The 11550-nt window shown below is 51.2% G+C and overlaps 1 protein-coding gene across 1 annotated transcript; it reads right to left on the bottom strand.

The window, feature by feature from the left end:
- Window positions 1-738: 738 nt before the first annotated feature.
- Window positions 739-9730, bottom strand: LOC103582775 (solute carrier family 2, facilitated glucose transporter member 11-like). Its single transcript, XM_008564283.1, has 10 exons — window positions 9606-9730; window positions 8411-8535; window positions 6548-6677; window positions 5851-5999; window positions 2864-3051; window positions 2639-2749; window positions 2174-2275; window positions 2016-2091; window positions 1645-1772; window positions 739-1454 (listed from the first exon to the last, which is right to left on the bottom strand). The coding sequence occupies exons 1-10, from the start codon at window positions 9728-9730 to the stop codon at window positions 1254-1256; spliced, it is 1335 nt and encodes a 444-aa protein (XP_008562505.1). The 3' UTR covers window positions 739-1253.
- Between the last annotated feature and the right edge of the window lie 1820 nt (window positions 9731-11550).

The following is an 11550-nucleotide window of genomic DNA, read 5'->3' as shown; positions in this document are numbered from 1 at the left end:
CCCCTTCCTATGGAAGTGTCTCCAGAGCCTGTGTGGGCAGCTGGGGGTGGGGGCGGGATAGCAGCTGGGAATGCTGCAGTCAGGGCCCCAGCTGCCCAGCAGGTCCATCTGGTGGTCACAAAACCAGCCCTGGGCCCAGATCAGCTCTGGAGGACAGCAGTCTTTCTGGCCAGGGGAGATAATGGAAAAATGGGTTAGTGCTTTCTGGAGGCTTTGCCAGCCACTGCCAGTGGGGACAGGGAGGAGAGCACGGCCCTCCTTAGGCTGAGCAGATGGCTGCCCCGGTGGCAGTGTAGATCCCCAGAGATCCCTGGTGGCCTCTGCAGGTAAAAGGCCAAGCTGCTGCCACTCTCCAAGCAGCCCACATCAGGCCAATCTATCCAATGTCTGAGAGTTTCCAGAGAAGGAAAAGAGGAGCCTCATTTTGGAGTATTGTCGGCCTGCCTGGGGAAGGGGATGGCCACATGGGCCTGCCCTCTTCCTACCACCTGAAGAAAGTGGGGCTGGGAGAGAAACAGGGCAGGGGCGAGGAGTCCTGGAAGCCTCTTCTGGAAGTTCGTGGGCTTTTCCCCAAGAATTCTGGAGCATTCCCCAGGAAAGCTGGAGTTGGGGGAAGCCTTACAGGCAGAAGTTCCCCCAGGGAGTGTTCAGGATCTGTCTGACAGACGAAGTGAGAGCAGGAACAAGATCAGGGACCTCAGGGAGGGAAAGACAGAGCCCTGGGGGGGGGGGGGGGGGGGTTATTGATAGCAAAGCAGTGTGAGAGTGCTTTGGGGGTGATGTGAATGTTCTATCTTGATAGAATGTTCATGGGTGTATGTATCGTTAAAACTCATCAAATGCATACTTAAAATGGATACATTTGATTGTATGTAAATTATACGTCAATAAAGTTGATTTAAAAAATCAGTTCCTCTGACCACCCCTCACAACCAGGTAAGGCTGCTGGTACACACGCCCACCACAGCCTGTATTTCTCTTCCACTGAACTTCCCTGAGTTTGTAATTATGTTTTTATTGGTTTCCTGTCCATTAATTGCCTCCAGACGGGGAGCACCAAGAGGTCCCGGATCCTGTCTCCCTCGCTCACCACTGATCGCTAACCAAGTGGCACCACATCTGCACACAGTAGGTGCTCAATGAACACTTCTTAAGCAAATGAATTCGGGAGCTAGTGAATGGAAAGGGCCGAGACCCAGACAGGAAGCAAAGGAAAGAGCAGCCTCTGGCGGCGGCCAGCCACGGCCCTGCTGCTAGAGCTCTGTGGACTGGATGACCTCGGGGCCCTGCCATGTGGCGCTCTGGGCCTGCCTGCTGAAGTTGAGTCTGTGCAGCTCCTTGGAGATCTCCAGGAAGGTCTTGCCTTTGGTCTCAGGAAGGAACAAGCCTGTGTATACAGCCCCACAGACACAGACGCAGAGGAAAGGAATGTAGAGGAAGTGGGACAAACCCTCCTGTGGGTTAAAAGAGACCCCGGGACCTGGTGTGGGCCCATTCAGCCCCACAAGGAAGGCCCATAACAGGTCACACAAGACCCCTCCCCTTCAGTCTCAGTAGCCCTAGAAGGAGGCCTTCCTCTAGGGTTCTCATTCTGACAGGGACAAAACCTAAGGCAGGGCTCCCCAGGGGTATGGGCAGACCTACCATGAGGAAGGGGAACCCCAGCCCGACCAGGAAGAGCATGGTCCACATGAGCACCCCACAGACCACGTAGGCAGCAGGCCTGGCAGTCTGGTCAAACAGCTCTGTGCTCAGGATCCCTGTCACTCCGGCTGGAAGAAGAGGCAGGGACAGGGGGCTGCCAGCCAGGGCTCCCTGCTGGCACCAGCCCAGATGTGGGGGTGGGGGTTGGGCCTGGTCTGTATGGGGGCCCCTTGGTGCTCTCTCCAGCCATTCCCTCCCAGAAACCTTGGCACAGGAGGGTCGGGGGTCACACCCACCCACCATTCACCCAGACGCCTGTCATCCATCGTTCCTTCAGCACAGTGAAGCCCAGAGCCCCTTGGCCCACTCACCTGGGCCAATGCCAAAGCTGAGGATGAAGGCAAAGATGCAGGACATGGCCAGGTAGGGCATCCAAGGGAAGGAGCTCTGCAGCAAAGCAGACAAGACGTGGGGTGAGGAGGGAAGCAAGCCGGACCCCGCCCCGCCCCACCCCGATCACTCCAGCTACCTGCAGGCACAGGGCCACTGTAAAGATGGTCCCCCAGCAGGTCATCAGGCAGTACCCCCCAATCAGCAGCACTCGTCGACCCACCCTCTCGATTACCACACTCTGCAAAGAAAAGGAGCCACTCAGTAACTGACGCATGTGCCAGGCCACCAGCCCCTTGATTTCCATGCGGGCAATGTGGAGGGGCTCATGGAGAAGCTGGTGATGGGGGTGGGACGCTTCAAGAGATTACAACGTTATTAATTTCCTAGAGGACTTTGATCAATTTCATTAAGTTTCTTAACCTCAAAATGGTGGTGCGAGTGCCCAGCAAACAGTAGGTGCTCAACAGACGCTCGCTAACTCACTGTTTTAACAGAGTGAGCTGCAGTGAAGAACAGCTGAACACAGAGGACTGCAGTCCTAGGAGCTTCAGCACTCGGGTGGTCCTCCCTGCAGGGCTAGCGGAGGGTGGGTCAGACTCACGCTGACGAAAGCTGTGAGCAGCTCGCAGCTCCCGGTCCCGATGATGGCGTACTGGACCTTCTCCTCGGCCATTCCCGACTCCCGGAAGACAGAGGAGGCGTAGGCGTACACCTGGGGGGCGGCCCAGGCGGCGCTGAGGCCTCGCCCCCTCCTCCCTCCCTCGGCTCCCGGCTCCCTACAGCACAAAGCCCCTCACACGATGGCGGGGGCGGGGGCGAGTCTCACCGAGTCGGTCCCGCAGAGCTCCATGGCGCTGCCCAGCACCACGATGCTTATCACCTGCCTCCGCAGGGCCCGATCCCGGAACAGCTCCCACGGGCGCTGCGCCCTGCGGCCCTGGCAGGCAGAGCGCTCCTCCTCCAGCTCCTCCAGCTCCGCCGCCACGTCCTGGGTGCCTCGCAGCCGCCGCAGCGCTGAGAAAAGGAAGGGCTGCTGAGTTCCCTCTCCACCTCTTTGGTCTCCTACAGTGAGCCCCACTCCACTCCACAATTTCTCCCCCGGTCAGCTGGGGATGATCTCCCTGGCCCCTTCATTTCCCAGGGCTGCTGGGAGGGTGGAGAGCACCATGGAGGAGAAAAGGCTTTAGAAATTCTGGGTCTGTGGACATATCAGACAGGACATGATGATGTGGCAAATTGCCATTATCATCCCCAATTTTTCACCCCTCCCTGTACCCACACCCCTTGCTATGTGATTTAGTTGTTCCTCCACTAAGGAGGCAAGTCTACATCCCTGCCCCTGACTCTGGCTCCGCTGTGTGACTTGCTTTGGCAACAGGAGGAGGCTGCAGTGAGGGCATGCCACGTTTCAGCCTCAGCCTTAAGGGGCTTTGCTCTCTTCTACTTGCTCATCTGTCATCATTGTAAGAACATGCCAGGCTAGAGCACGGGTCCCAGGAGGATGATGAGAGACACTAGGAGCATAGGTGGCCCAGCTGACCATCCTAGATCAGCCAGTGCCCAGCTGACCTGCAGCTGTAGGAGTGATCAGATCAGAAAAGCCACCCAGCCAGATCCAGCCTAGGTCAGCCAGCCACAGAGAATTCGCAGGCTTGAGCCAAACAACTGCTTCTTTTGTTTGCCACTGAGATGTTATGAATGTCCATTAGGCTGTGATAGAAAACTGATCTATAAATTGGCACTGGGAGTAGATGCTACGTTAATAAGGACCTGTAAGACATGGTATTGGTTCTAAGACTAGGCAGAGGATGCTGAGGAAGCTGGAAAAACGGAAACCCATGTTATGTGGTGCAGGAACATGGAAGAAAGAAAAGAGACCTAATGAACTTTTGGACTTGAGCAAAGGAATCTCCAGATGTTGAAAGCATGAAGTGGTTGCTCTTAGCTGAGTAGTTTCTACGCTTACTATAAGACACGAGACATGAGCTCAAAAAAGAACTGGCCAGTTTGCAAGCAGAATTCAGAGAGAACAAAATTTGATTAGATTTAACACATTCCAGAAATTGCTGGATTAGTTAAAAATAAAAAAACTGTTTCTCCTCTGTAGCCTCTCTGGCTAGAAGAATTCCAAATTAAGTTATAGCCTGAGAGCAAAGATCAAATCCAGAGAACTACCAGTAAGACCTGGACTCAGAGTAAAGATCAAATGAAGGGTGTGGCCTAAGGCAGTGCCTTGTAGACCCCACAGCCGGAAAAGGGGGCATTTAAGAGGCTTAATGGTGTCGGTCCACGGTAGCCTGACATGCTCTAAATACCAGTAATTAGGTCTTTAGAGGGAAGCACGTCTCAAAAAGAATTGTGGATGTGGCTTGTTGGCATAAAAATCAAATTCACAGAAAACTCATACTGATTTTGAGCAGGTTGTATTGACAAAAGCTCTGACACCTTGGACAGAAAGAGACTATGAAATAGAAAGACTTCTGTGCCCCAACTTTATATAGGAAGCAGGCTGAGAAATTTGTTCAACCACCCAAAGCAGCGTATTTTCCAGTGCTATCCTCAGAAGGTATGAAGGAAGATGGTGGAAAAGGAAAGACGTCTCAGAGGGTGGAAGTGAAAACCACGGAGAACTTGGGGAGCCCCTTTCAGGGCACAGAGCCAGGGCTTACTCAAGGAACATTTCCCATCCCCCAGGCAGGGGAACTGGCAATATTTTCCCAGGGGCACTTCAGAATTGTTGTGGATCTGTGACTGCTCCGTGCCTTCCCGGCCTCAGTACTGGAGTGACAGTGCTAGTTCTGGTTACCTCATCTCACTTTCACCACAGTACGCTGAATGTGGGAGGGGAAGACTTGTCTTTTTAGCTCCTAGGTCTCTGGATCAAGAAAAGGCACATATAGATTTAATGTGATCTTAAAATCCAGGACTTTAAGCCTGATGCCATGATCGGATGTGACTTTAGGGAAATCCTCAGATGCAACTGAGCATATGTGACACAGAGGAGGGCATAAATAATCATTGTGGCCATGATGACAAATTCAGAAGGGTATATTAATGGGCCTTGGTCTTCACCCTCCCCCCAAACCACACCCCCAGCCACCTGAGAGGATACACCTTCCCTTCATGGACTCGGCAGCATGACTCCCTTTAGCCAATGAGTGTTGATGGGCACGAGGGGACCAAAGGTGTGGAAAGAGCTTACGCAACTGGATTTGCTTTCTTGTGCCTCTGCCGTCACCAGAATAAGAACATGCCTAGGCCTGCCCATTGGTACCAATGGTGAGAGGAGAGACGTGTACAATGGAGCTGAACTGCTCCAGCCCAGACCAGCATAGACTGGCCACCTCCCACCTTCCCGACGCCATGAGCTGGCCCAGTTGAGTGAGTAAAAGATATGAGAAATGATTGTTGCTTTATGCCAGAGATTTTGTGATTATTCCTTCAATGTCCTTATTGTAGCCACAGTTAACTGACAAGATGACCACCACGCAGCTGGCGCTGGGCAGGTGAGGTCCTGTGCAGGTATTTCACCTTGCACGTGCGTGTGTGTGTGTTTAGCGGGGGCTCTTTCTCTGCATCACCTGGGGTTCCTAGATGGCAGTGGCTGTGTCTGATCTATCCTGCTGCCTTGGCATTTAGGACAGCCCCTCACAAAAAGTTTTGAAGGGATGTACGGATAGGTCATGAAATTGGGGCACACAGAGAGGGACAGCTTTTCTCTGATAAATGAAACTCAAGAAATGGGGACCTATGTGCTCCAGTGAGATGCACCCCTTGGTAAGGGTGGTCTGGGACCCAAGGGCAAGAACTCACCTGCCAGGCAAGCCTCGGTGTCTCCACGGTCAATGAGGAGGTACCGTGGGCTCTCCGGGAGCAGGGGCAGGGAGGTTAGCTGAAGCAGACCGGGCACCAGGCAGCTGGCCAGCAGCAGGGGCCAGGCCTGCGGGCCACCCAGGAGCTCCCTCGGGAGGCAAAAGAGAGGGCAGGCTAGAAACCTCCTTGCCAGAGTCCTACCCACCTCCCTCCCTCCCCCTCACCCACCTGCTAACCTGCCTGCAAAGGGTCAACACTGCCCTGTGCCTCTTGTCATGTAATTCTGGATCCAAACATCAAGATCTTTCTCACTCAGGGAGGGACCAAGAGACAGTAGGGCCACTGCCCCACCACAGCCCTAACAACTCCTCTTCCCAGGGGTCCAAGCTCTGCCCTCTCCTCTTTCTTCTGGGATGACCAGAACACACTCCCATTAAAAACCCAAATCTCCACCCTCTCAAGATTTGTTCTTTGCTCCCTGACCTGGAGAGGATAGAAAACGGCAATACACACTACAGTGTGGCTGACTGGTGCCCATTTTGTGTACTGGCCACATGGATGTGGACAGGGATTTGATGCCTTCATGCAAAGAAGCAATGTCTTAATCTACTTACTGCGTGGGGAAGAAATTTAGGCAGAGAAGGGTTTTTACTGGCATCCCTGAAACCACTCAAAGCAGATGGGTAAGGACACTTACCTTAGCCCAACCACCTGTCCCATCACGAGCCCCAGAGCCGTGAAGATGGCTGAGGTCATGGCCACGGTTCCTCGGAGCTCTTTGGGAGCACTCTCCCCCAGGTACATGGGCTGGACACTCATGCTCACGCCTGGACATGTGCATAGCAGAGGTACATCAGTCACCAGGCAGGACCCCGTGACACCCAGCCCCTCTCCCCCACCTCACTCGGCACTGCCCAGCCCCTTGTCTGCTGGATCCTGGCACCAAGGTCCACTCGCTCACCCCACACACTGTGAGGGGTTCCACCTCACCTGCTATAGGGCCAACAGGACCCCAACCCCACCCCTCAGGAGTTCTGAAAGAGAAGAAGTCTTTCTCAGATCAGCTCCCATCCTGGTCCCTTGCCACAGTCCCATGTTTGTGGAATCTTTCTAGGTCCCAACATTGTGACAAGTGGGAAGGGCTCTGAGGGGACCGAGTAGGGTGGAGTAGAGGAGAAGGGCAGGACCGCATCCTGGATGCCCACCAGCTGTGCCGGCTGTCATGTCCACGTGTTCACTGACCAGTACAGCTGGAGGCTCTCTCCCCGTCCCGGCTCCCAGGGAAGCACCAGCACTTACGCAGCCAGCCACACCTTCACTGCCCACCCCACATGGCGACAAATGGCAGAAGCGAGGAGGCCACAGTATCGGGCATCACACCTGGGAATACTGTAGGGCAAGTGGCTCTGTCCCCCACCTGACCTGGGACCAGTGTCTCCCAGGAACATCCTGCGCCTCGCTCGCTCCCCCTTCCTCCCTCTCTCCCTCCTCCGTCCCTCTCTCTCATCCTCCTCCCCCCCAGTGCTCTTTTTTCAAGCATTTAGGGAGATTTAGGGAGGGATTCCTTCTGTGCTAGGTACTCAGGTCACAAAGATGAAGGCTGACCTGGTTCCTTTACCCTGGAGAGTGGGCTGTCCTTAGTGACTGACTTCTAAAGAAGAGAATGTGGTAACACTGATGGTGTGTGACCTCTGGGGTTAGGGCGCAGAATGCACTGACGCTTCCTCCTCCTCTCTCTCTCCCTCTCTCATCGCTCACTCTGGAGGAAGCCAGCTGCCAGGCTGTGAGAGAATGCTCAAGCAGCCCCATGGAGAGACCCACAGGGTGAGGCACTCCCGCTGACGATGGCATGGGAGGGAGCCATCTTGGAAGCAGGTTATCCAGCCCCAGCCACACCTTCAGATGGCTGCAGTCCTGGCCGACAGCTTGAGCACAACTTCATAAGAGACCCCAAGCCAGAACCATCCAGCAGAGACATTCCAGGGTTCCTGACCCACAAAAACTGAGGTTATAAACTGTTTTAAGCCACTAAATTATGGGGTAATTTATTTCATAAGTATAAATAAGCAATATAGACATCAACACCTGGCTGTATAAACTATAGGGGGTCAAGAGGTGACTTGCTGACTGAAGCCCCTAAAAGCCCAGGTTGATGTGATCAAAATTCTGCTCCCTCACATGACAAGCTCCAGAAACTGAGACGTCCCTAACAGGCTATTATGCTTCTGTAGGAAAGATCAGAGACTCATCCTATATCCCTTTATATCTTGGCTGACAGGAAGCTCATGGCTCAGAGTGTTGCTCAAACACTGGACTCCTGTTAGTGTAAGTCCGGGGATATTTGTTCCCCCACCCCTGTATAACTTTTTCATTTTTCTATATTTACTTTAAATGTCTAGTTATATGAGCCTTTTGAGATAAAACATATCATTTTGCAAAAAAAGGTGGGCATGAATGAAAAATAAATCAATGAATAAATGAAAGAAGTAAAGGAATAAAGGGAATTAATGAATAAGGAGAAATAGAGAGGCAGGATGAGATGCCCCCCCCCCCCCAATACCTGCACTGACTCCCACGAGCAGTCTTCCCAGCATGATCATCTCAAAGGAGCCTGCTTTGCGGCTGAAGCCAAACAGGATCGCTGCAGCCACCACAAAGATGTTATTCACCAGGAGGGACGTCTTCCTTGGGAGAAGTGGAACACAGGCAAGAGAGGCTGTGGTTCAGTCCAGAGGGACCGTCTCTGGGAACCCATCTTTGCAAATCCAGTGAGCTCTGATCAGACACACAGACCTGTGTGTATGTGTGTGTACCATTCAAGGAGGCTAAGCTCTATGAATGGAAATGACCACCGGCCATTGTACCTAGGATCACTCATTGTATGCCTTGAGGGGCATATCCCATTCCCCTTCACCAGTATACCCCTAAATTACTCTCCTTTCTACCGGCACCACAGTTTGAAATGACAGAACTTATCTTATGGCTTTTCCCCTTCAGATTAAGCATTGTTCTCCCCAAACTCCTTCAAAAAATGAGGGAACTGACAGATAATTTCTCAGACTCAATAAAACCCTAGGGAGGAAGAACAGTGGCTTCTAGAGTAAGGAAGGAGAGGCAAGGAAAGCCAAGTACAGTTCGCTCACGTTTTCCTCCAAGTATTATAAAGTCACTTCTCAGAACCTTCTGGATGGCTGAATGTCCCAACACTTAGGTCAAGGGACAGACTCCAAACCAAGGAGGAGACACTGGAAATGTCACCATGATGAAGCATCAGATTTGGGCTCCTGATATTGAGCTCGTAAGTGCTGTCAAACAGATCACCCAGGAGAGCTCCCTGTGGATTGTATGGTTCACTGTACTAATAGGGAAACTGAACACCAGAGGAGGCCAGTATTCTGCCCAAAGCCAGAATATGAGTCAAAGCTCAGGTTTCCTGTGCCTACAGAATGGAAAATGACAGATTATAACAAACTTGATCCAGTAGTAACTCCAATTGTAACTATTAATTGCAATTGTAACAACCTATGATTTCCTCACTGGAATTAGTAAATACCATTAATAATAATAATAAATTATTTTGATCTGGTGAATTCATTTTGTTCCATTTCAGACAGACATTGGCCAGCCACCAAAAAAAAAAAAAAACCATAGACAATACCAGCAATACTTAACTTTCACTTGGCAGAGACAGTAATACACCTTTACCAACCTGCCTTAAGTATATAGCAGCTCTCTAGCTGTGGGCCACAACCTACTCGACAGGGACCTGTGCATCCCCCAGGGCAGCCTGCTGGCCCACCACTTTGATGAGCTCATACTGAAAGGGCCTGGAGAAGAGGAAGCAGCCAGTGCACCAGATGTCTTGGTAAGGTACAAGCATGACAAGAGTGGAAGATTAAAAATGAGAGAGGGCCTGCCATATCGATGAAGTTCCTGAGGTCTAGTGGACTAAGATATGTCAGCATATTTCCTTCAAACTGCATGACAAATCGCTGCATCTTGGTTCCCTTTAAGAGGAGGAACAAATCTCAAAGAGCTTCTTTTCATTTTGAAGGTAGCATGTACCACGTTGGGGGTTGTGTTCTGACACATTAACCAGGTGACTTGAAAATCTGGCAGCTCTGAGTGGAGCTAAGCAAGAGGAGAATTCTCTAGTGGGTCAAGGCCAAATTCAAAGAGCTCTGCCTCCTAAACTTTTTTTTTTGGTGGCTGGCCAGTATGAGGATTCAAACCCTTGACCTCCCCTTGAGCCTTTAGACCTAGGAGATCCTATGGTGCTTGAAGTGTCTATGGCAGTTAGACTACTCTAAAAGGAGGATCACAATGCACAAAATCTAAAATTTCTGAGTAGAGCTACTCTCCTTCAGCAAATTACTGTCCTTTTAATGATAAATAGCTCCTGGCCTTGTCACCAGGTCATTGTGGGGAATAAAACACCAGACCATGGGACACCAGGTGGCCATGTACCCATCATGAACTGCATGCCATATGACATGCCTGTGCTAAGGTTGAATGTGCCTGGTAGCACTCCATCAATGAATAAAAGTGATATACAACGAATTTGCCCCATGTTGGTTCCAGTTTCCCATAAGTAGGTTATTCACATCAGCATGGCCCTAAAAGATATTGAAGGAGTTAAACCCTTCCTATAAGACAGAATTTTGAGCATGGAATTTTGTCCTTTTTTCAAAGGGTTTGGTTGGACAAAGTCTTAGATGAAGCAGTATTTGAAGACTGGTTTCAACAGTGTAGGGAAAGGGTACAAAGATGGATCTCTCAGAATTGGCTCAGATCCTGAAAATATACATCTGTGTTCCTGCTCACCAGAAGTCCCCTGCCACTGCAGAAGAGACTCTTCATAATCAAATGGACAGGATGACCCTCTCTGTGGACAGCACTCAACTGCCTTCCTTGACCAGCCTAGTGCTTGCTCAGTCTGCTGATAAACAAAGCAGGTAGGGTGCGGGAACAGGAAGTGCACACAAGCTCCACAGCAGGGGTTTTTATCACCAGGCTGACTAACCAACCTGCTACCCCACCCAGCCAGCCCTGAGCACCCAATAATGGCAACAAATTTCAGGGCTCCTGTCACCTACCGGGTAGAAGAACTACACTAGATTCCTGCCACTGAGGATGGGACCGTAGTTTGGTGCACCTGGCACAGGCATATGTGCTGAATTCGAATTAGCCATTCCTCCCCTTCATGCTATGGCAGTACCATCATCTAGGGACACTGTACCCGGCACCATTAGATATTCAGACAACAGCTATTACCTCCTTCTTAGCAGGAAGAGCCTCACTTTTCTTTGGGACTGTGCCCTTACTCCACATGGTTCAGGTGTGAACCCCAATAGTTGAACTCAGTCTTGGTGATCCTGTTCCCTGTGCTAGTGCTATGGTTTGAATGTTTGTGTCCCCTTCAAAATTCATGTTGAAACTTAATCGCCAGTGCAATGGTATTAAGAGGTAGGGCCTTTAGGTGACTAGGTCTGAGAGCGCCACCATCATTGATGGGATTAGTTCTTTATAAAAGGGCCAGAGTGGGGCTGGCCCGTTAGCTCAGTTGGTTAGAGCAAGGTATTATAACACCAAGGTCAAGGGTTCGGACTCCTATGCCGGCCAGCCATCATAAATGAATAAATAAATGAATAAATAAGTAAATGGGCTGAAGGGAACTAATTAGGACCTTTCACCTTCTCC

Source organism: Galeopterus variegatus, unplaced genomic scaffold (assembly GCF_000696425.1).
Source record: "Galeopterus variegatus unplaced genomic scaffold, G_variegatus-3.0.2 Scaffold17827, whole genome shotgun sequence".
Taxonomy (NCBI): domain Eukaryota; kingdom Metazoa; phylum Chordata; class Mammalia; order Dermoptera; family Cynocephalidae; genus Galeopterus; species Galeopterus variegatus.
Note: the sequence above shows the minus strand (reverse complement) of the source record. Positions and strands in the feature narration are given on the sequence as shown.